The sequence below is a fragment of the Pleurodeles waltl genome, chromosome 7, assembly GCF_031143425.1.
Source record: "Pleurodeles waltl isolate 20211129_DDA chromosome 7, aPleWal1.hap1.20221129, whole genome shotgun sequence".
Classification (NCBI taxonomy): Eukaryota; Metazoa; Chordata; class Amphibia; order Caudata; family Salamandridae; genus Pleurodeles; species Pleurodeles waltl.
The window spans coordinates 221,011,963-221,036,850 of NC_090446.1; the positions used below are offsets into that span (position 1 = coordinate 221,011,963).

The 24,888-nt window shown below is 41.3% G+C and overlaps 1 protein-coding gene across 1 annotated transcript in view; it reads left to right on the forward strand.

Moving 5' to 3' along the window:
• Positions 1-24,888, forward strand: part of BMP7 (bone morphogenetic protein 7) — a 391,425-nt gene that overhangs the window by 234,199 nt on the left and 132,338 nt on the right. Inside the window, exon 3 of the mRNA XM_069243593.1 lies at positions 15,153-15,301. Coding sequence (XP_069099694.1) covers positions 15,153-15,301 — 149 coding nt within the window. The remainder of the gene's footprint in view (positions 1-15,152; positions 15,302-24,888) is intronic.

The window sequence follows — 24,888 nt, forward strand, 5'->3', positions numbered from 1 at the left end:
TTTCTGACTCTTCATCTGAAACCATAACGGTTCTGGAGAAACTACAGCCTTAAAAATACGTTTTCTTACTGCTAGAATTAAACTCTCTATAAATAGAATTCAACGTCAGGTATTTAGAGCTTCTAGCTAAATTCTGGAGACTTAGAGTGACTGTGGGCCCATGCCCTTACTCATCTGGCACTGCTATATAGAGCATAGGTTGTTAACCTTTTGACTTCTCTTGCTCCAGTGAGTAGCTATTGCAAACAAGGGACCCCAGCCAAACCAGTTTCTAAGATTCGAACCTAAAAAAAAAACTCACAAAAAATACAGAAATAAGTATACCTCAAACAAATTATGAATTTTTTTCGTTCAGAAACAAAATATAGATACCGTTGAAACGTTAATGGGAAGGTTGAAGCTTTTCAAAATGTATTTTTTTTATTTCTAAAAGACAAAGCAATATGCTTGATTTGTCTATCCTGCTTGTAATGCATCCCCTTTTTTGTCGGCCCTTTGTAGTGCTTTAGTTGAGGTCGTACAACAGTTCCCATGAATCAAGTGAAGGTTACCAAATTGATTTTTAGCTTCCAGTGTCAAAGTCCTTCACATCTCTAAAACATTTGAAAATGTTCTGTTTTCTGTCTTGTTTTTATGTGTAGGTACTTTATGAACTTGCTAATATTATTTAATTGTCAAAACAGTCGATGATATACTGAGTAGGTTTAATGGACCCTATGAGAAAACAGGCTTTTTGCAGGTTTTTTCTAACTTTTTGCCCTACTCTGGACTAATAACTGCTGGTTTTTTACTTTCAGAGTTCACTAAGGCTTGCTGTCCAGACCTCTGTGCCAGTGTCCTTTTCCTTTTCAAAGGTATACTTTGAATTGGATACCCTCAATTGACTAACTTTAATTATAATTTCCTAGTATACGGAACCCTGGTACCAAGAATATGTAAGGATGGCTGTCCACACGAGCTGCAGCACTGGGTGTGCCTGTGTGCGTGTGTGCGCGTGTGTGCGTGTGTGTGCGTGTGTGTGCGTGTGTGTGTGTGTGTGTGTGTGTGTGTGTGTCGGAGTGAAATCACAACTTTCATCTGGTATTGCAGACTGAAAAGGCTGTGCTCGCTGAGCACACACGAGTTTGCCATTATTCTCAAAAGTCATTATAAGTCCCTTAACCATATACGCAGGTCTCCTCGTAAGGCAGGCCTATGTAGCCCTATGGCAAGGAGCTGTATATTGTTCAGATAGACATATATTTTGATAGTTTAGGGCTTTGCTGAATATACCTATCTGTGTTTGCTGAGGATGCGTGAATTGCCTTAGAAGGTAATTGCAGAGTTGACATTTGGCACTCCAGTGCGTCTAACTTCTGACAGAGGCTACCTAACTCTATCATGTGAGGTATCAAATTAAAGGGGACATCAAATGTGACTCAGGGAAGCAATGGGACAGGGGCAGGTTACTTCCCACCTGGGGAGAAGTGTAAATGATTCCCAGGCTGAGAACAAAAGCTGTTGCCGCACTGAAAATGCGACCCCCACCTACAGGATGGGCTGCAAAGGGTGCTAGCCCAAAAGGCAGGCATCAAAGGGTGATTCCACCTTTGAAGGGCCTCTATGACAACATTCCAGAGCAGAAAGCCCTTTATTTCCCCTAGACAAGGTAGAGCCAGGGCCAAAGGGGGAAAACGGGTTTTAGAAATAGTTTTTCAGGGATGTGGTGGCCACACGCTCAGGCGTTAACATGGTCCTCACACTCGAGGAAGACCTCAGCCATGTTCGTTGTGCGTGCAAAGTGCTCTCTGAGATAACCAGATGCCACACATCATCGAAACTGTCACCAAGTAGGAGGGGACCCACTAGCCCATTAGCTAGTGACCATGTTGTCCCCTGGGAGCACTATACTGAGATATAATGAGCACCCCTGGCACCCTAGAAGTTAGTACTTGCTGGATTTGAACGAAGGGCAAGAAGACCACGACTCTGCACACTTTTCATTCGCACGAGGAGAGGTTGTGGCACCGGAGCAACTGCTCCTGCTGCATACTGGGCTATTGGAGTTTGGGCCCTGTTATTCATGCCTGCCTGGAGAAAGTTGATTCCCGGCCCTAATCCATTGCAGAGGCTCCAAGGATCAGTTGAATGGTCCCCTGGAACCCACACCATGGACACTAGCGGAAAGAGCCCAAAACTACAGAGTAGTACCCACTGTGGAAGTTTCCCCGCTATCAGCTGCACCAGCAAAGGAATCTGAGATAGCCGAAGTCTGCACTCTAGTCTGCTGGAACCAGGAGAGCTGCCAGAGACTGAATTTGGCGGACTACAGCGACACTAGCCCCCCACTGAAGGTTTGCACCGGAACCAATGTGTTGCAAGAACTAAAGGTAGGTCTACATCTGCAGCCCTTTGACCCCTGTGTAGAGGACTTCCTAGGACCCTAACATCCGGGGTCGGAGTCGCCCTCACTCACTCGTGGACCGAGGACTCCACCGGACTTCACCCCCATGGACTGTACAGTCTCTGGTGCATCTCCTGAGCACCTTTAAGCCTGTAAAGTTTGGAACTTGCTGGTGGCCAGGTAAATGTCCAGAGTTTTCATTTTAGACTCCTAGACCTCTAACCTGGTGGATTTTGTCCCTCAACTTGGGTCAGAGTCTCCAAACTCAGTGTAACAAAGGTTTTACAAAGTTTGCAAAGTTTTGACTTGCCAGTGCTTGTTTGCTCTTGATGTTATTATTTTTAAATGCTGTAAAAATACATACCTCCAGAACCCTCTGGTGGATTTTAGACATCGAGCACTCTAAAAAAGTAATTAAAAATGTATTTTTTTTAAATAAATTTTTGTTGTCTCTTTCTTGTTAGGTGATTTTCTTATTTTGTTGTGTGGTATTGTTAAATGCTTTACACGTTGTTTCTTTGATAAGCCTTACTGCTCTGTGCCATAGCTACCAAAGGGTTGAACTGAGGGTTGAACGCTGACTGAACTGAAGGAGATAAATGAGTGTACTGCATGACAAGGCCCAAACTTTGCCATATAATACACCCAATTTCTTACAGACCTCCAGGAGCTGAGGATCCCAGGTTAAAAAACACTGGCGTAAAGCTCAGCACCAGAGTATCGAGTTGAGCAGGGTGCCTGTGACACTGACCGGATTATCAGAGATGGCAGTGGTGAACGTGGCTGCCACTATTTATCTGACACCTAAGGCAGACTTAAAAATTGCATGCAGTCATGAAGTAGTGACTCTAGTCTTTCCTTACAATGATCCCCTGCCTATACCGGTTCAATGCTGCAGTGTGTTGCTTATTCTGATGTGCAGTTTTAATTTGACTGTATGTAAAAGCATTATTCAGAGGTTTCTGTGGTAGCTTGCAAACATAGTACAGCACCATAAGACACTACATTTTTCTTGATAAACCCGACTCCAGAAAGCTTAGCATAATGGAGTTACCATCCATTTAGACACCAAATCCTTTTGCAGACATCTCAAGAAACTGGGATTTCAAGAGCCTCCACGTGATGGGTCATAAAGGTTTTGTTTTTGAGAACCTTGCTGACAAGTGTTCCAAAGCCTTGCCCCTTAATATACGTTACTTCCTCCTTACTTTGGGAGATGGTTGGCCTTGACGTTACTAGCTTGCTATATAACATATCCCCCATTCAGTTAGTGAAGAATGGTTTAGATATTTCAAAGTGAAGGGTGGAATCTGGCAATGCTGTTGCCTGTGCATGGGCGCTGGCAGCTATATATCGAAGCACTCAGCCTGTTTTTCAGGCGGCCAGCTAGCTAGGTTGTTCAGAGGCTTACATTGATATGTGACGAGACAGTCATAGAACATTTTCTTGCATCTGCACTGGCTACACTAAAACATCTTCAACGTTTTCCTAGAAGAGTGGCACTCTGTCTGGTGGGATTCTTGTCAAGCTGTAGGGAGGTACCGTAGGCAGTCCTCCATATTTTCCAAAACAAGATACTCCCTTCCCCCTGCCATTCTGTAGGATGGGATCACCTCTCTTCTCTCTCCTCTTCCCATCTCCCAAATAAGCATTGTGTTGAATAAGGTTATGCATTTACTGAAACCAAAGCGTTTAAGAAAGTGCATCCTGCTAAAAGAGGGAAAGGGATGGAATTTCAGGTTCTTGCTGGTTCCTCAACACTTAATCATTTTCCATCGTAGTTTCTATCTAATTTCACAATGCTGTCCTATAAAGTACAAATTAAAAACAATGACTGAGGTGTAGAATTTTAAGTTAACTACACTGCCTTTTTACCTCCCTTCGGCACTGAGGGCATTTATGAAAGTATGGCAGGAGGTGCAGCTTGTCTCCACACAACAAGTTAGCATCTTTCTTGATCGCCATTTTTGGCCAATCAAGGCTGTGTCACCCGGAAAGGTAGTCCGCCATTTGCGGAATGGGTGAAATCTTTTTAAAGCACTTAGGGAGTGTTATCATTTCACACAGAAGAATTTCCCGCTAATACCATTACGGCACATTCATTTTGTAGAAATGCTGCAGATACTGAGCCGCAAAAGTCTTCCCCCACTGCAAGCCCTCTCAACCCCCCCCCCCACTCCACCATAAAGCATACCTCTTTTTCATCTGATTTGTTTTATGGAACATCTAAGTATGATTGCAACTTGAATTTTTGGGCTCAGATATGACTTTTGTAATAGGTGACTTTGGACCCAATAGAACCATGTTCATGGTATATTATTCAAATCTGTAGAGGATAGCTTTGACCAGCCATGAGCGCACACCCGAAAGATTTATGCTGATGATTGTATCATCAGCATAACTTGGCCTCTTTGACCCCATTGTCAACAAAAGTGTGTTCTTTACTTTACATTGGCATTTCTTTAGGGGCATTCAGATTGCGACATTCATTCTGGACTGAAATTTCCTCTTCTCATTTTGCCTTTTGCATCCTCAGACCTTCCCCCCCGTCAACCACCGACACCAGAGACTCACCAGCCTCCTGCTCTTCTGGACCCACGTCAACGATTATGACACCATCGAAATCATGAACACCATCCACTCCGGCTCACAATCCAACCCCTGCCCTCACCACATCCTCAACAGAGCAAGCTCCGTCATCGCACCCCAACTCCAGAAGATCATGAACAGTTCCTTTGAGACCACCACCTTCCTGGAGAGCTGGAAACACTCCGAGATCAACACTCTCCTCAAGAAACCCAGGGCGGACCCAAAGGACCTCAAGAACTTCTGGCCCATCTCCCTGCTCCCCTTTCCGGCAAAAGTCATAGAGAAAATTGTCAACAAACAACTGACCCGTTTCCTTGTGGAGAACAACACTCTGGACCCATTCCAATCCAGATTCCGCAGCAAGCACAGCACCGAAACTGACCTCATTGCTGTCACCGACGATATCAGGACTATACTGGACGACAGCGAAGCTGTGGCCCTCAGCCTCCTGGACCTCTCAGCCTCATTCGACACAGTCTGCAACCACACCCTACGCACACGCCTCAACAATGCAGGAGTTCGCCACAGAGCCCTGGACTGGATCACCTCCTTCCTCACCGGCAGAACTCAGTCTGCCTCCCTCCATTCCGCTCTGAAGCCACCAAAATCATCTGCAGTGTACCCCTGGGTTCATCCCTCAGCCCGACCCTCTTTAACGTCTACATGGCTCCGTTCGCTAACATCACCCGATCTCACTACCTCAACATCATCTCATATGCCGATGACACCCAGCTGATCCTCTCCCTCACCAAGGACCCTGCCACTGCCAATACCAACCTCACGAAGGAATGAAGGCCATCACCGAATGGATGAAGAACAGCTGCCTGAAACTGAATTCCGACAAGACCGAGGTCCTCATCTTCGGCTCCACCCCCTCCGCATGGGATGACTTCTGGTGGCCTGCCACATTGGGAACCGCACCGACACCCACGGACCACGCACACAACCTGGGATTCATCCTGGACTCTTCACTACCAATGACCCAGCAAGTCAACGCCATCTCCTCCTCCTGCTTCAACACCCTCTGCATGCTTTGGAAGATCTACAAATGGATCCCCATGGAAACCAGAAGAACGGTCACCCAAGCCCTCGTGAGCAGCAAGATGGACTACGGCAATGCCCTCTACGCAGGAACCACAGCCAAACCCCAGAAAAGACTGCAACGCATCCAGAACGCCTCTGCACTCCTCATCCTGGACATCCCCCGCAACTGCCACATTACAGCCCACCTGAGAGACCTTCACTGACTCCCTGCCAACAACCGAATCACGTTCAAACTCCTCACCCATGCTCACTAGGCACTGCACAACAGCGGACCAGAATACCTCAATAGATGGCTCTCCTTCTACACCCCGACCCGACAGCTTCGCTCCTTCGACCTTGCCCTCGCCCCCCCCCCATGCACCTGGAGAACAACCGCCAGCTGCAGATTGATCTCCCACCCCGCTGCCAAGACATGGAACACTCTTCCCACTGATCTGCGTCAGACTAAGGACCTACTTACCTTCAGGGGACATCTCAAGACATGGCTCTTCGAGCAGTAGCAGTCTCCCCCTCGTCGCCCCCCCTCCCACAGGTGAGTAGTGTGCTTTACAAATTCTCTGATTGATTTATTGATTGATCCTTTTCTGATCTACTCCGGTTAACATGACGGATAAGCCATTATGTTGCAGTGTCATTCTGGTGGCCCAGATGGGATGAAATGGTCTTGGTTTTAAGACACTTCATTTCATCCTGGATTCTCCATGTGAGCACCCCCTCAGTGAGTATATATTTTACAATCAAGAGTGATGGTTCTTAATTGCAGCTTAGGTTGAGAAAATAATCTGAAGAGCTTAGTCATTATTGAAGAAGCAAAGGAGATGGACCCAGCAGCATGGTTCCACACTATGAAATCGGCATAGTCTGGGAAAAAGTAGATTCTAAAAGTGGGGTGTGGAGAAAAATGTAATGGGATATCCCTACAGTTCGCCATTTTGTTCCAGGCCTTTACTTCGAAGGCATTTTATGTGCCATGTGCTAATATAAAGCGACCACCTTTGCTTTTGTGCACACTAGAGGAAGGGTTCTTTATCTCTGTCTCTAAATAATTTGGGTCTAATTTCTGATTGCAAAACACAATGATTCCAGTAGTTTTTTTTTTTTAACCAGGGCTTACTTTTCCATTTATCCTATTTATGAATATGAGCTAAAAGTACTTATTTATTAAACTGTTTTCTAATTGCCCCTATCTGTAACTATAATAATCTAGTTGCATGCCATTTTAGTAAAACTGCTTATTTCACATTTTTCCAAGTTTAAGTGGTTCTTAGATTTTCTCATTCTTTTCTTCCAAATATGATTTTCAAATTTCACTTTTCTCAAGGTTGCTTTTCTTGGTTTGCATGCACCGAAAACCTCTTTGATCTCAAACAAGCATTTCCTAAATCTAGACTTTCAGAAAGGAACTAATCTTTTTCAGAGATTTAAGCAAGTATTGAGAATCTAGTTTACATAGGTTTGCCTTGTTCTTGGTGATGGGGCAAATGATTGGCTGATGACTGTCCTCTAACATGGTCCACTCTGCAAGAGGTAGGGCAGCTATCTCTAAACTCTTAAGTGGACAGATTGTGTTGAAGATTTATCAGGAAACAACTCGGTCTTCGTCTCATCAGTTAACTAAGCATGATTGCCTTCATCCTAAAGACAGGAGTGGCGCTCGTTTCAGCCATGAGTTCTACAGCAGTTTTCACTCTGAATGAGCTCTCCTATAATCCACAAACCCTCCTCCTTTTTTGATGTTAGGGATTTGTAAAGTGTTTAGTCTCTTCCCTCTTCCAAGGAGTCAAAGTGCAAGGACCTAGAGGACATGAATGTTGAGAAGTTGCGTTAGTGCAAACTATAGACTAAAAAACCAAATGAGAAGACAGAGACAGAAAGAAAAGACATTTTAAGGAAGGGAAAACGTGTTCTTTAATGCCTTTGAAAAACAGCGTAATTAGACATCTCATAGACGTTGAACTGTTAGTGGTTATATGGGTAGGGCCCTAGAGCAGAGAACCACCTCCCCTAAATCGGGAAACCCTACACAGGGGTGGCTTTCTGTAGAAGGTTTAAAGATCCGATTTGAAAAGAACCAGCAAGGGAATAGAACCTGAGTTGCCCAAAATAAACTTTAGCCTAGCCCATTAAATGTTGTACAGAGCAAAGTCTTTTGAATGTAAGTCGCTGGGTGATTAGAAGTCAGTGAAGCGCCCACTTGGTTTGGCCTCAGCATCATGCCAACATTTTTAAAATCCTTAATTCCGAATTTGCTGCAGTTTAAGGATGGATGAGAATTGCAGTCTGGGCATTGTTGTTGCTGAGGAAATGTTTCTAAATGAAGAATGTTCATAATATGACATCCATTAGGAAAACAAATCACTCTTCGTATGTAACACTTTTTATGATGGATACATATTCTGTAGATTAACTTCATCCGAGCCTGGGATAAATCTTTGGAAATGCTTTTCCAAGCTGTTTACTACTATTGGCTCGGACTTTTGTGTTAACTTCTACTACATTGTGTGGAATTGGGGAAATTAGATGGAACTGATGTCACCAGCCCCTTAAAGTTGGCACCTTAATGATGCTGCTGCCTCATTTCCAACAGTTACACTTGGCAGATCTGCTGCTGATGCCAACTGGGTGAACTTCTAGCATGTTTCCATATATATTCTGCTTCCTGTAGATACTTCTAGATGTGGAAGCTGCAGGAAGAGAAAAGGTTAGTCAGAAAAAGACATACTCTATGAAAGTAAAATTGTTCACCGGTCTGTACGTGAAAATAAACCTAACCTGTTGTCATAATCTCAGTGACATTATTTGTCAACTGTAATTGTTGTCAAGGCCTTACATTCTGTGAAACCCAGGTCTCAAAATGTAATGCAGGAAAAATACATTGTAATCTTGAATTATGTCTTTTGCATGTTTTGAATGCGTGAACATCTGTATTGCATATCACCACCCTGTCCATGCTTTGCGTTTTGGCAAACATTTAACAAAATTCCGTCATTAAGGCCCAGCTATAAGCAGTGATCTTTGAAAAAATATGGAGAATATGATGTTTAGGCATGATTTCTAAAGCACTCACTAATGTGTGCAAAATCATGCAAAGATGAGCTATGGCTTCCAAACGACGCAGGATGTTTCACTTAATTTATTTTTTCTAACCCTAATTTCAGCAAGCGCTTGCTGCACTAACCAGATTGACAATTTGCTGGGCACGGCATCAACATTAGCTGGTTGTAGCGCCTTATGTTGGTGGCCATATAGGTCGACAGTCTTGGCTTACCTCCGAATCAGTTATGGATATTATGTTCAACAGTTTCAAATCGTTCCTGGTTTCAGTTCTAATACCCCATGTGTGCATGGAATTCACGTTAGTCTAGCTATGCAGATCAAAATGTTGAGTACCTCCCTCCCTTTTTTTGTTTAATCTACTCTTGTCTGTAAAAGGTTTTTCAGCAAACGAGATTCCCCATTTCGCACTAGGTGCAGATCTGAGTTCTGCAAAAACACAATTTCCGCGGTACCTGTTTTATGCTACAGCTGTGCTTTATTTAAATAACTCTTCGGATCCATTATTGAAGTGCTTGGTAACATTATTTAATTTTCTTTTTGTGCACTGTATGTCCTGCTAGACTCAGCAAGTCTTAAAATTACAAAAGATAAATCCTCACATTCTACCATTTGTATAGTCTTGTATGTCATATCCACAAGTTGTGGCCCATATAGTCATAAAGCTGTGCACAAAAACAGGGCATATCTACTATTTCAACTCCACTTCAACAAAATCTTTAAATAAAAAAGTTAATGTTTCTGATATTCCTCACATTTCCGCATTAGGGGAAAATCAAATCTTTGATCTCAGATACGTATTTTTGGGGAAGGGCAACTCTCTTATCTTTTGTATTTTTTGTATTGAGAAAGTTCAACACATTCATTTCTTTGTTGTGTAAAGTTTATTGGCAGACATGGTTTGCAATACCGCCGAACATAAGACTGGGTAGTTTATTCTCACACGCCCTCAGACTGGAACTCGGAAGAGCAATGCTTAATCTGAGCCGGTGGTTTCCAGTTCAGGACACCAGCACTTATTTTTGAGGGCCTGCCCTTAGCTTATCAGGCATTTAGTGCGAACAAAAAGTCACACATGGGAAAACGGGAGGAAGGGGAAAACGAAAAAGCGCCACAAAGGAAGAAAGCAGAAAGCTGCAGGAGTAGGCTGAAGGGGCAGGGAGTGGCTGTAAATGAATTATAGAGGCCCAAGGGGTTATGTTGCCTCAGTATTCCGTGGTCGCACATTTAATTGCAGCAACAGCATGTTTCATAGGAGAGCTTTGGGCACCCTCACGTTTTTCTTTATAAATTAAGCACTGTAATGAAAACAAAAAATATATGGCCCGGAGAATTGCCATGGTAAGCGATTCAAAGAGATTTGTGGAGAGCGGTCCAAAGCTTCAATATTTCTATTCGTTGGCACTACCAGTAACCGCCTCTTTGAAATATGGCGACACCAATTTAGGAAAACCAAAAAAAAAGCTTAGGTGTCTGGTATTTGCACCCGTGTACTGTAGAGCGAGTAAGCCCCAATGCTGGGTAATTGGTGGAAGACGTTGGTCTTCTGTACAGCCGCTGTGAATCATTACTCACTCAATCAAAGCACCTAAAACTAGCCTGTGTGTTGCATTTCGTTTAGCTTTCGGAGAATACCTATAACTAACTCCCACACGAGGATGACAATATAGCTTGCGTGTTGCATTCCTGTCCGCTTCTTGCTTGTTCAGACTTGGTGGCTTTCTGTCCGTAGTGCCTCTTTCACTCTATGCGTACAGGGCTGCTATGACTGGAAAAAAGGAAGCTGGGGCGGGGAGTGGGGGTGGGGATTAGACGTCCTTCTACGCTTAGGATGTGCACTCTTTGGAAAGGAGACAGGTCTTACTGTTTTTTGCCTAACGTGTTTCAACTATAACAGTTCAGCGCCGAAGTTACAAAATAACACTATTGCACCAAAGGGTCCTTATGAATTGTACTTTTTTTCATCTTGAACATCCCTTGATGGAAATGTGTGAACTTCCTCAGAGGGTCAGATAGTTCAGTGGGTGAACGCCCGATTGCAAGGGTCTGTATATGAACAGGGTTGAAAGCTTGGAAGCCCAGTTTATCATTTGGGCCTTACGAAGGTCATAGGTTGAGTACAGTTGGGTTGGGTTATAGTATCACTTGTTACCTGAACCGAGAGGAAACGTCGGGATCTATGTAATGAAAATTAGGCAACTTTATGACCTAACACAGTAATGCACTCCCCTTACCCACCTCAAACACAACTCACTGTGTGGCTTTCAAAAATTGGAATTGTTCTCACTTAAGGCTTTCCCTGTCAAACTACATAGGTTCCCATTAGTAAAATATTTCTGCAAGAAGCAAAGATTAAAAAGAAATTGCTATTATACTTTTTGTTATTAGATGTGGGGTTAATCAAGCCCTTTAGATTTTTATATTTTTAGTAATATATATAGCGCAGATTTCAGTCAGCCCTCTTCACCGATCGATCTGTAATAATATTTACTTTTTGCTTCAGCTCACCCAAGCACACAACTATCAGGTCACTTGAACCATTGGCTTCCTTTGCTGCATCTGGCAGCATTTTGCTTGTGCACAAAGTGCACTTCTGACAAGAAAGCAGTCCCCTTGCCTTGAGATCCCGTGACTGTCGTTATTTTTTAAGATTTTTAATTTAATCTTTAAGGGTCCACCAGCTGGCCAGACACTGTTACTAGGCCCTCACTGCTGCTTGCAGTGCACTGCATCCCATATAGGCACTAGAAGCATTGTATATCTTTTTGAACAGGCTTTGATCCCATTTGAAGATGGCCACTCTTGCCGGTGCTAGTTATATTTTTGCTTGACTATTGGAATATTGCTGCAAGAACACTGTACATTGCAACAAGACAAGGATGTGAAGGTTAATATTCCACAGAGTGGCTGTATATTATATTTTATAAATAATGCAGCTAGAATGATTTTACGGGACAATACCAAGGTAATAAACCAGTATTATATACATATATATATATATACATATATATATATAGATAGATAGATAGATAGAGATATATATATATATATATATAGATAGATAGATAGATAGATAGAGATATATATATATATATATAGATATATATATAGATAGATATCTATATATAAAAAATCCTAGTGGCGGTTGCCACTAGGTAGTTATAGTTAGGAACATGTTTCCATAGAAAAACACATTTTGACTTTCCTATATCTTTGGATGCATGTGACAAATCGTCACAAAATATTCCCAAAAAAGTGTGCTGGTGATTCTTGTTGCCCACAGAAAGTTTGAGGGTGATCCGTCAAGTAGGGGCCGAGGAAAATTGGGGGGGGGGGATCACATTTTGCATGTTAATTCCCATAGTACATTTGAACATGACTACAGCCCGAACTGCTGGACGGAATTGCACCAAATTTGCAGAAAGATAGCTTTCGGTACCCAGGTTACGCTTGTGCTTATTTGGTGTAAATAGGTTCAATAGTTTTTGGGAAATTTAAGGAAATCCAAATTTGTAAATCTCTGGCTGCTACGACTTAACGAATAATGACAAGCTCGTGCAGGGAAATGCACAGCTCTGATTGGCTGCCAACACTTCAACCAGGAAGTGTTGGCAGCCATCTCGTGCCCTCGCCATGCAATGCTAATTATCCCACAAATTATGACACTCATTACACCTTTGATAACATTGTAATATCAACGTAAGATTTTCAGTAAAAATGTTTGATTAAAAAACTGTGCATGGCATGGGCCTGAGTTATAGTTACCTTAGGGCCCGAGTTATAGTTACTTGAGATAACTCTAACAGGTGAATTTGTAAGCTTTGAAAATGTGAGCCTAACTAGAACGCCACTGTAACCTTTTGGTTTTAAGTGAATTTATCTGTTTTTTAAAATTCTGTTTACTCATAATAATGTCCCTGTAACCTTTGTTTTTTCAGTGAAATTTATATATATAATTTTACAGTAGCAGATTGGTTGGTGAGAGAGGTAGTGATATTAGACTCCTTTGCATGGCCTGCTGTTAACGGTAAGGAAGAATAGGTAGTGTGGAAGCAAATCTGCCTTCCCATGTGAATTGCCATCACATGTTCCACCCTGTGGCCATTGTACGGAAAATTCAAAAGTCAATATTGGAGTGATGCACTAGGGGACATCTAGAGCACCTCTTTTTCTATGTGTCTGCAAGCTCCGGTGTCTATTGGTCTGGGTCTGTTATGACCACATCATTAATTTCCTTAGCCGGATCACGTTTACACTTTGATCTCTGACCAGTCTATTATGGACATGGAGGTAAAATAAAGAGAACTTTGTGTAATCCCTCGATGGTCTGGTTCAGTGGAGCTGGTCTGGTTTGGGGTAAGTTCTGGATATTGTTGGTCTTGTGTTGCTATTTTTAGTGCAGAATGACACCACACCTTAGACCAATTAAGACTGTTGCCAAGGAAGAATTTGTTGCATTATGAAAGACCTACCCTACTATTTAGGATAGTTGTTAATTGCAGGTTGTTGGCATTTTTAATGAATGGGAGTATCCCTTGAATTATTTTGTGCTCATAAGACACACACCATGTAAATAACGTTGACTCTTTGGATCTAAGTACATTAATTGGGATGCGGACAACTGTGAGTACTGTGCAAATAATTCCACTTCTTAACTAGAACATAATTTAATAACGGCCCTGCAAGCGTAGCATTTTCTGTTCCATTTATGGACCTGCTATTTTGACAAATATTTTTTTATATGTTAATGGATGAATATCCATGACTTCATTACTGACTAAATTATCAGCTTGAATCCAAAGCTAGTTTTGACTGCATATAATTGCAGAAAGTATACTTGATTAAATTTGACTCTTTTGCGAATTACCTGTGATAAATTGTGTAATCCCCGATGTTGCATCCTGCAGCTTTAAATGATTTCTCCCACCTGCTCCTCCACCCAGAGGTCGGTTCTGCAGTGTACACCCTTTCAACTCACCTCCCTTGCCCTGCTTAATGTCTGGCCTCCGGAGCATAATGCCTTTTGCCCTCACTCCTTCCTACCGTCCAAAGCATCCTCATGCTATATTATTTTAACTTTAGCCTATAATTGTCAGTTCACTGCAGCCTGTTCCCTTAGTTGTCTTTCAGTTTTTACAGTGCATTTCTAACTGTTTAACTACTACCCAGTGTCGGGTGACGCCTTACCCTGTTTGCTTCAGTTCTTGCAAACATTGAAATGAAGCCTTTTTTTGTACGCTCTCTTGTGCCCAACTACGAAGGTGCACTATTGTTTTTAATCTCTATAATTTGATGTTATTTTGGACTCATCCCTTTCTTCCTGCTTAAAACTTTAACTTGCTGTTCCAAGCCATCCCTGTGTCCAATACCGCTTCGGATTTTCATATATTAGTTCATGAACATTGGAATACGTCCCCCCTCTAGCTGCTTCTACTGCTCCGACCTTTCACTTGATCTCATTTATAAAGCTCTTCTTCTTCAGACTGATCATATTATTTTAGCAAGGTGTTGCGTATTTACAATTTTTTGCATTAGACATTGATATCTGTAGTAACCTTTGCACAAAGTTTCTGTCATTTAATGCAACAAATAATTCACAGGAAGACTGGGGCACAATTTATCACACCTATCTCAGTAGGCCAACGTCTTCTCAACCATGGGTGCACAGAGCCGGGAGGACAGTCCTCCTCCCCTTTAGGGCAAATATGCCCTTATATGCAGCAGCAAAAGAAATGGCCCCAGCACCACGCATCAGTTTCAAAATACAATTAGCTCAAGAGTTTCATCATCTCAATCATATTGAGAACCAGCCACACGAAGTAACAGCACCTCTGTCTATTTAGTTTGTCGATGCTTCTTTTTTCAAAGCAAAATCAATCTTCCCTTCCCTGTAGCCAACGCATTTCGTCTCATTCAAGGACTTCTTCAGGGCTACAAAATACTTAAATGGCTAGCCTTAGTCTTTTGCAAATCGTTGGCCAAAGTTTCAATAAAGTGTTGTTGATAAACATCTTTACCAAATTACTTCTGTAAGATATGTATTATAGTCCAAGTGGTAAAATATTAAAATCTTTCTTTTCAGAGATTCAGACTTGTTCCCATTGGACAGTAGAGTAATTTGGGCTGCAGAAGAGGGATGGCTTGTGTTCGACATAACAGAAACGAGTAATCACTGGGTAATGAACCCACGGTATAACCTCGGACTACAGCTTTCTGTTGAGAGTGTTGATGGTAAGTTTCAATCAGGCTAACAGTGTGAAATAAATTATGGCTTCCATTAACCTTCCACAGTGGTTATCCATTGAATTCTGTCCCAGTTGAATGTACAAATTGTGGTAGATCTTTTTAACATCATCATGGTTACACTTTAGTATATTGGGGCTCAACTGAGAAATTAATTAATGCTTAGACTTGCACACCCATTTTATTATTATTATTATTTTCAAATTTAGAAGTGAGCAGAGTAATATGTTTGCTATTAAAATATTATAAATTCTGCAAATCAATCTTTCGCCATTGGTTTAATTTTTCCATTTGTTCCTCACTTGTATTTTTGTATCTGCATGTTCTCACTTGTATTTCTTTCCTGTCCTTCTCTCTAAATACCTATTTTTCTTCTTCTTTTCTGTCTCTCTCCCCTAGATTCCCTCTATTGATTCCAGACTCTTGGGACAGCATGCTTGATCTTTTCTCCCTGGTCATCCTCCCACCTTTCCTCATCTCTCTTTGAGGACACGAGATACCCGGCTGGGAGTGGTACTCACTTGTGCCTAGTGTGGAACAATTACGAGGGCTAGAACCAAAGGTGAATACCCATTTTGTACTGTCACAATTGCCAAGTGATCAGTCAGAGGACAGAAGGATATTAGACCATCTCTTTTTAAGGAAAAAAAAGAATATCACCCTTTAAAAAAAGTTCAATGCAAATTTAGGGGTGTGATATTTAATAAAATATCTCCTTGTCCATGTGACAGGTTTCTTCTTAAATCTACTTGTCCTGTAAAAAAATCTACTTGTCCATTTGGTGCCATGTAGTGCGGCAACAAATTATGGCAGCAATCTCATTATGGAAGAGCTCAGATAATAGCCTCTCTGGTTATGCCAGGGCTACTACTATAGTAGGGCTTGAATACTTGCAATTTCAATCCCTACTATAGCAATTTCCTTATTTTGCTACCTTTCCGCAAATGTACATACTGAGACTGGAAGAAGCAGTAAGCAATAGTTCCAGGGCTGTAATGCCTTTGAGTCTGCAAACCTACTAACTTGCATGTTATAAGGATTTCACAAGCTCTTCTCTAATCTTTTCCCATAATGAGAGAGGTTGGAAATTTACTCCTGTCAATGGCATAAGAAGTTCTTCCATGGTATGGAAAAAGTGATTGGAGGGAAAGTGAACTTGTAGAGGCTAAATAGATTTTCACATGAGCAAATCTACACATGCATATTTGCTCATGCTAAAATACAGTTCATAAATATTTTATAGGAGTATAATTTCCTGGTCTATTTCTGTAAGTTCTTGTGAATTCATGAAAAACATTATTTCAAAGACATATACCATGAGTGCACTTTTGTGACTTTTTATAAGAATTGTGTCGCTAATCTCTGTCGTCTGACGTTACTGTAAGTGATCGCATTCTGCTCTTCCACAAGGGGCATATTGGCACACAAAGTAATTTTTTCAGTGCCAGGAACTACTCTGGCAGTCAGTGGCATAACGAAACTGGAGGGCCACCCCTGCAAAGAACACAGAGGGGCCCCCCTGTCCAGACTCACCCAGGGCAGGTGCTGTGCTGAGGGCCCCCCTGGAGGGAGGCTGTGGAGCCTTTGTTATGCCACTGGTGGCAATGTATACTTTTTGAGACACAAAAACCTTTTTTGTTTTTGCCAGTGTTTGTTACAATGGTGAAGGCCTGGCAGCTCCCACAACAATCAAGTGTTACAAAAGCCATGTCAAAACAAGACACGTATTGACGAAACCAAAAGACCCAAACAAATGTTGAATCGGTTAACTTTGCCAGTGCTTGTTTATTTTCATGCTTCCCATAATCTTGTTGAGAATGGTTACACTGATTTCCATTAGGAATATTTTTTGGAAATACTAACCTGCATCAACACATTTGACTAAATGACGATTCAAAGAAATAACAACTAAAATTTTATAGTAATTAAACGTTTTTTTTTCCTACTTACATTTTTTCTGAACATTTTATTTTAAAAGCAAATAATCATCACTCTTGCTTACAAGTATCTGCAAACATTTGCATATAATCAGAGAGCATTCTGGGAGCATTATACGTAGTCTCATTTTGTTAAACATTTCAAGCATGTGCACAATTTTTTTTTGCTGGAACCACTGTCAGTGGTGAAGTGTGAACATAAAATGTTTATTTTCAGCGCTCACGCTAATAATGAAGGCTTTTCATTAATGAACCATAAATACAAGTTGGAACAGCATTAACATGTGGACACACATTACCTTAACTGCAGACTATTTCCTTCTCTGTAAGCTGACAGCCAAAGGGGGTTAGGACTTCTTGTCCCAGGGACAAAATAAACATGAAAACTTGTTGCCCTTGACCCCAAACAATATGCCCCGGGTGTGGGGTGATAGTAATTCCGCATTCCATGCAAATTATGATCCTGTTCAATGTTGAGATTCTGCCCCGAGTGCAGAGACATTCCTCAGCTTTGGAATTAACTGAATTGTTGCATTTCAGTGCAATAATGCTCAATGAGATATTCTGAAACCAATTTTCGGTACTTGTATTCTACTGCTGCTAGATTTAAAACGATTTAAAAATGTTAAAAAAAATATAGGGCTCTGGCTATAATCTCCTGTTTAATTTAAGAACTAACAATGAATAAACTGAATCAAATGACAAGAACATAAATAAACTGAAACTCCTCTCACTATAATCTGCAGAAACCAAAAGTTCAAAAAAGGCAATGGCGGCTGTCCACCAGGGCAGGCAGGGCTAAGCCCCATCAGTCTTAATATTCATTTGTCAGTAAGTTTTGCGAATGCAGCTCAGAATGAATAGTGTGGTTACTGAGCTATAGCCCACATACATGTGTAAATTATGAAGAAGAAAGGAAAGGACAACCATTTGTACGGGTGAAGCTGGAAATATCTGATCTCTCCAGACAGGATGTGAAGTAAGTAACAAATAGTACGAATACACAACTCTTCAGAGCTAGTGCACTTCCAGTCAGTTTTAACTGCTCCAACAGAACCCAATGACACCACACAAGATCCAGTGGTATTTGTTTACATAGTGGAACTTCAAAGCCTAGGAAGTTAAACATACACCTTCCTTACTAGTAAACAACCAAGGAACAGTATGCTGATTTAGGTTACTTGATATACCGATTCCTTATGTTGGATCTCAGTCTTTCTTGCACAGTGCAACAATCCTTCAACATTCTGTTTCTCTAGTAGCCTCTTCTCCGTGATTTAAACATTCTTCTCTGTGATCTTTCTGTCAATTCCAACTGGCTGTACATTCTTCCACTTTCTCACTTGAACATTTTTCTGACATCAGCCCATTTACATATGCAAAACAATCCTCTCTAACTCTTAATTAATCACTTATTTCCACCTCTCCTTACACGGACCCACCACCTTATTCTTGTATATAACCATTTTTACAATTGATATCCAGTTCTCAAACACCTTTCTCTTCTCTTGTTTTTTTCTCATTTGAGCTTCTTCCTTTACACTTTCCTTTGTTCAAATCTGTAACTCAGTACCAACGCCATACTCACTTGGTTTCATTGACCTATCCACACTTTACTTGGTCTCTGATTTCTGAATCCCCATAGCAGCTTTGATATCTTCCCTGAATCTGAGACACTCTTCTGCTGGAACAGCTACCATTCCACTCCATCTAGAATATCATTGTATGAGCTCATTGTCCACTTCTAGGTTTCTCTGGTACTCCTAGGTGTGCAGAGTTAATTTGGTATGCATTATTTCTAATGAGGCTTTAGAAACACTTTCTCTCCTGAAAGTGTCTAACATTAATAATAATAAATGCCCAGTGTTCTTATGTTTAACCTTTTCAATCACTGGTAATTTACTAAAATTAATAGCTCCAATCAGTTGGACTTTATCTGCCTCACCGCCACTGGATGGGCCTAGCAGTGGCCACTGTATGGTAAGGCATACTGTTAGGTCTTAAGCTTTGTTATGATATAAGCAGAATGTAGACTGCTACTGCAACTCATTACTAGTGAATCTTCCTAAACATCTAGTACGTAAAGTACGGATAGTGCAAAATGCCGGCTACATAAACTATTTTGGGTTTAAAATGAAGTGCACCTATCTCTATCCACCTCTGGCAACTGTTTTGGCTGCTTTTTTCTCAGAAAACTTTTTAAGGTGCTTTGTCTTTGCTTCAAAACCATTGCTAGCGCGCTGGGTCCTTAGTAAGTAAACTTACAAGGGGACGCGTATAAGTCGATGAACCTTTTGAATCGCATGGAATATTCTAGTCATGTAGTGACTACCGGAATCAAAAATCAACATAAACAACTATTAACTTTTAATAATCAACATCTATAATCACCTATTCATAAATAACCACATCTCAGTAAAGAGATTAACAGTTTTTATTTCCCTTTTGATTACAATACTAAATCATCTGTTAGATCAAACTTGATTTAATCAGCTCAATTATTAACTCATTATTTGAACATCAAAACATAGCTTGAGTGAAACATACGCGAGAACGCACCTACATACGCCAAAGAATATCAACCTTCAGCAGATAGCTCGTCAGTCATTTGTCACTTTCAACGTCACCCTAAAAAGTATACCTAAACAGGATTAGCATTAGCATGTGGGACTTCATGCAAAACAATTCAGAGAAAAACATAAATTTGGAAAAACATCTTTCTAAGTGAAAATTCTATAATCCGCGCAGTTGGTACCTAGAAGAAAAGGCACAATTAGTCAGTCACATTTTCATAGCTACCTATCCACAGAATGGATCAGCAACAAAGCCAGTCTTCGTCTTCAGGTCATCAATTGGTTAGGTACACACCAGGCTCTGAGTATGAGCCCAATGACAGAATCTCAAACAGCGTCTCCTGACGTCATCAATTCTCCCCTTGCATCTGAAGTTTTAGCCCCTTGTCATTACTTTTTATTAGGGTCTCCCAGTCCATCCCCCTAGTTTCCAATTGGTCAGTCAGTCAGCAGATATGACTTTAACCTATAGTATTTGTTTACCAAATCTACCAATTTTAATATCAGTCCTTTCACAAGATGCGGATTGGTACGCTATACAATGTCCTCATCATCCGACTCTTCAGGTATCTAAATTGTTGCATGTTCCTCTTCAGTCAGTGCCTTCATTGTTCAAGTCCTGGGAAAGTACATTTAGCCTACTCTACACATAATTGTATCAAATTGTATTCATCATCTCCTGTCCGCCGGTACATTGCAGAAAATTCTAGCTAAGCAACTTTAACATCGGGTGGATCAAGGACGGGTCATGCATCCAGCTTCTTGCAGCGCAGTTACTATTTCAGCTCTCTTGTGTGCAAGGCCTAGGAAGACTAGGCCATAATTTCAGCTAAGTTAGCACTACAAGTTAAGTTAAAACATAGGTTATACATTTCAATATGACATATTAATACATTATTCTTGTACATTTTTCATTATTTCACGCAGTTTCAGTTATATTAGTGCAATCTCGTGTAAATTGCTGTCATGCCCCGAGGGCACATTTTCAAACGTGCACATTATTTTCTCTACGACTAATTTCTCTATAAACTTTTCATTAGTCAAAACATATAAACATCATTAATAATTTTCTAATTAGCATCTCTGCTTCAACACCATATACCATACTGTATCTGGCTCATATATTTTAATTGTGGTTTCATGATATTCTCCATCTCGTCTACTGTGCACACAATCACAATTTATGGTCCATGTACCGAAGTATAAAATATCCAGACAATAAGGACTCTTGTTGCCGGTTCTAACGGCAAAGCATGGAATGTCATGCCTACTTCCCATTGTGTCCAAACTAATCATAAAAGTTTTAGAAATTTGTTAAAAGAATACCTCTTTTAAACAAATGACATTCTGTCTATCTTTGTCTTTCTTTTGGTTGAGTGCTTCGAGAAGTGCAGAGGCAGCTCTTTTTGAGGTATAGGTGTCTGAACAAATATATCATGCAAGCATTCATTCATTTTACCTTTGGTAGTAGGGAGGTTGTGGCTGCTTATTCCTGAGACACTTGTACTGGTCGCTGTAATCTTGTTCAGTAAACTTGCATGGAGGATACTGTTTATTGTTTTATGCTGCTATTTCGCAAGGTTCCCAACTTTCTTTGTTCAATAAAGGTGTTTTCCAGTGGTGGCCTCATGCTGGTGTTCCTCACAGCACTTCTGCATTCTTTTTTGGGTCCTGGCTTCACCAGGTATCCGCACTGCGGCGCTCTTCTGACCAGTAAGCTGTGGCTTACCTTGTTTCAACTGACTACAGTGGAACACGCATGATTTCGATACACCTAACTGTTGGAGACCCTGCGGATGTATTGTGAGCCCGTTAGGTACCAACAGTTTCTTTTCTTTTGGCCTACAGCAACAGTGAAACGCACAATTTCCACCTTCACACATGAGTTTATCACCGCAGATGTAGCGTAGATTTCAATGCACCATCATTCTACAACTTAATTACTTATTGGAATCTTCAACATTTCTACATACTTCTGTGCATAATAACACAAACACCATTTACTCTGAACTTGCCTCCATTTCAGTTGGGGAAACTCTTCAACTTGTTACAAGTGTGTGCCACCATTGTGGATTGGGGAAAGAATCGTCACCGCCATTGTTGGGTTAAGAATCATTCTTCACTACATCACAAGTGTGGCATGCCAACTTGGACTAGGAAACAATAACTCCACATATTTATAACAAACCTCTTTCATTGGGTTTAACTTGTGTACATTGTGACACACACACCTTTAGTGTTCTCATCTTGGCATTTGGACTGCATTTAGATTTTTGGGCGCTTTATCTGAATATAACGTTTTGAAGATGAAATAAGAGACAAGCTAGTAGAAAAAAAGAACAGTAGGAAGGATCAAGAAGCCTTACTATCTTCTCCCATTTTGACCAGTGACATGACATAAATGTGAAGGACCCTCCCCCTAAGATATGCTGAAAGGCCCCCCACACTCAACTCAGTAGAAACTCATCGGGCTCCCTCCAGTATGGGTAAGCCTGGCAGCCCCCCTCAATGTAAGGGACTCTGTCACGCCCCTGTTTTGACTTTAGACAAAGCACTACAAATTGCCAGTAGTATTGAGAGTACACAATCTTTATGGAACATATATTCTTATCAGGGAGTCCACAGCAAGTGCTCAACACTCATTCCATAAGCAAATCAAGTAGGAAAATGGGCTTGGGAAGAAAGTAGTTTTGAATGCTATAGATGCAGGGGTACTACATATGTGGGCAATACAGTTTTGTCCCACAATTGATTGATTATGTGTTAAATATAAAAATATTATGCAAGTCCTCACCTAGTACGTCATTCAAAACAATTGATAATCAATGTTTCTGAGAAGCGTGACAACACATTTTTACAGTGTGAAATAGCTTCTAGATTCACATGGTTTCCTCTTTTTAGCAGTTGGATCAGGAAGTTGTTTTGTTGTAAAACATTTTTGGTTAGTGCGTGGGCGTCGACATAGGATGATATCACCACAAGTCAATGTCCCTGTTCATACCCACAATATTGGATAATTATTTCTGCTGTTGGTGATCTAGGTGCATCGAAAGAGCTCCTGAAATTTTCTTCACAGAATGTTGTAAATATCACAAGGAAAAACGAAGGTGCTTGAGAGAGCAATTGAGATCGACCTTTGAAGCTGGAAAGTGGTTTTCATGCTTTTGTCTGGGAAAACTTGACTTAGTCAGAGAACGGAATGTAGTCAACGTGGGATCCCTCTGGTTCCTCAAAGCTATTTTAGATTATGATCATGTGGTTTACATGTTTCCTGAACTGCAACAGGACCTTTGATGTACTTGGTGAGCATCCACTAAGCATATTATGCCTTTCAAGACACCTTAAGTCATGGACAATATCCATGCTCCCTGGTTAAGCCCCAGACTTTAGTCCATTGAGCTGAAGTTCTTTGATGGAGTTGATCTTCTCTGACTATGAAGATGAATCCAAGGAGGCTTAGGAGGAAACAGAAACCTACCTGAAGAAAATTTCACCAGATGTGGGCAAAACCATGAACAACAAGACCCTAAGCCTGCATTGCTACATGCCCGAAATCCCTTGGAAAGACCAGGCATCCAAGCTGCTGTCTAAGACAGTGAACCATTGAGTCTTCAAGTGAAACTGTTGAGTCACAAAAAGTCAAACCTTCAACTCTGGAAAAATCCTGCAATCAGAGTTGCTTGAGAGATTTCCCATCCTATGAGTCAAGAAAGAGTATTGATAAGGATCTGCCAAAGGATGTCACTTTGACTTTTGAGGACAATAAGGTGCCCCCTCAAAAGGAAAGTTACAAAGGGGCAGTAAAACCTGACAAGTCATCAACGTTGAGAGAAACACTAGGGCACTGAAGGCCAAGATAGTCTAATGTGAAGAAGAAAGTTTTTGAGGTGACAGAGTCTCTGCACAAGGATCTGAAACTTTTGTGGGGTTAGGAAACCGAGTAAGGAAATATAAACACCAGAGGAGGTGGAAATAAATCAGAAGCCAGAGCATGACACCGACATGGGAGAAAAGGAGTATCCTTTTGCACAAGACTGAGGAAATAGGCTCCCAAACGCCTGATGGGAAGACCTTATGGAAGGATGTCGAGGCAGATAACCTGCAGGAGGAGGTAGATATATATATCCCCTGAGGCCACAGGCATCATGAACTCTCTGCATCACCTCATACAGGGGGCATAGTGTTCTATATGGGCCTCTTTTATCTGAAGCTTGGCAGATAAAGGCTTATAATTAGTGCTAAAAGGAAGACATAACAAGCATTGGCATAGCCAGTAGGTTTCACCTTTGGGAGCTTATAAGTGTTTCGCTTGAGCTATTGGGTTTGCCTATGTTTGTTCGCTATATTGTACAGTATTGTGCCTGGTATGCAGCAATTCAGCAACGAAACACCTATTTTTGACAAATAAAAAAATATCGCCATAAGCACAATAAAAACAATCCCTGTGTTGTAAAAAGAGGTTACCTCACCACTAGCCTTGACCTCTGAATCACCATACGCCAGAAAGGAGTGAAGTTCGCAACAGCGTGGGGTTTTGAACTGCCAGGAAGAGACCAGATCACACCTGTCACTGATGGGGAGTTAAACTATGTTCCAACTAACTCTGTTAAACAGCCACCGACGGGACACAGAATCAAGACTTTCGCTGCTGGCACTGCAGGAGTCAAAAACCTTTGAACAAGGCTCGTATCAATTAAGTCAAGCCTAACTACCTACTGTCGACAGATGCTAACATGCATGTTTCCCCCTCACTTTCAGTGAAAGCGACCTGTGGCCTGCATTGACCATTTTGAATAATTCTTTAAGTTCAGTGCAAAATGTTCACAAGTCTTTTTCTGGGGATGGACAAGTAAAGATCTGTGAGTACGCAGATTGCAATTCTCATCTGGACACTGCCAACCAATCAGGAAAACTCTCTCCAATACAGTGACTTTTGCCTGATTGGACAGCATCTCTTTATAGCAGGGGCGCTCTACTCCAAGTCTAAGATCTCGTAACAAAGCCACCTCATCGAGTGTCTGCAGTGTAGAAAAAAGACATAAACTGAACACCACTCACCTGACCC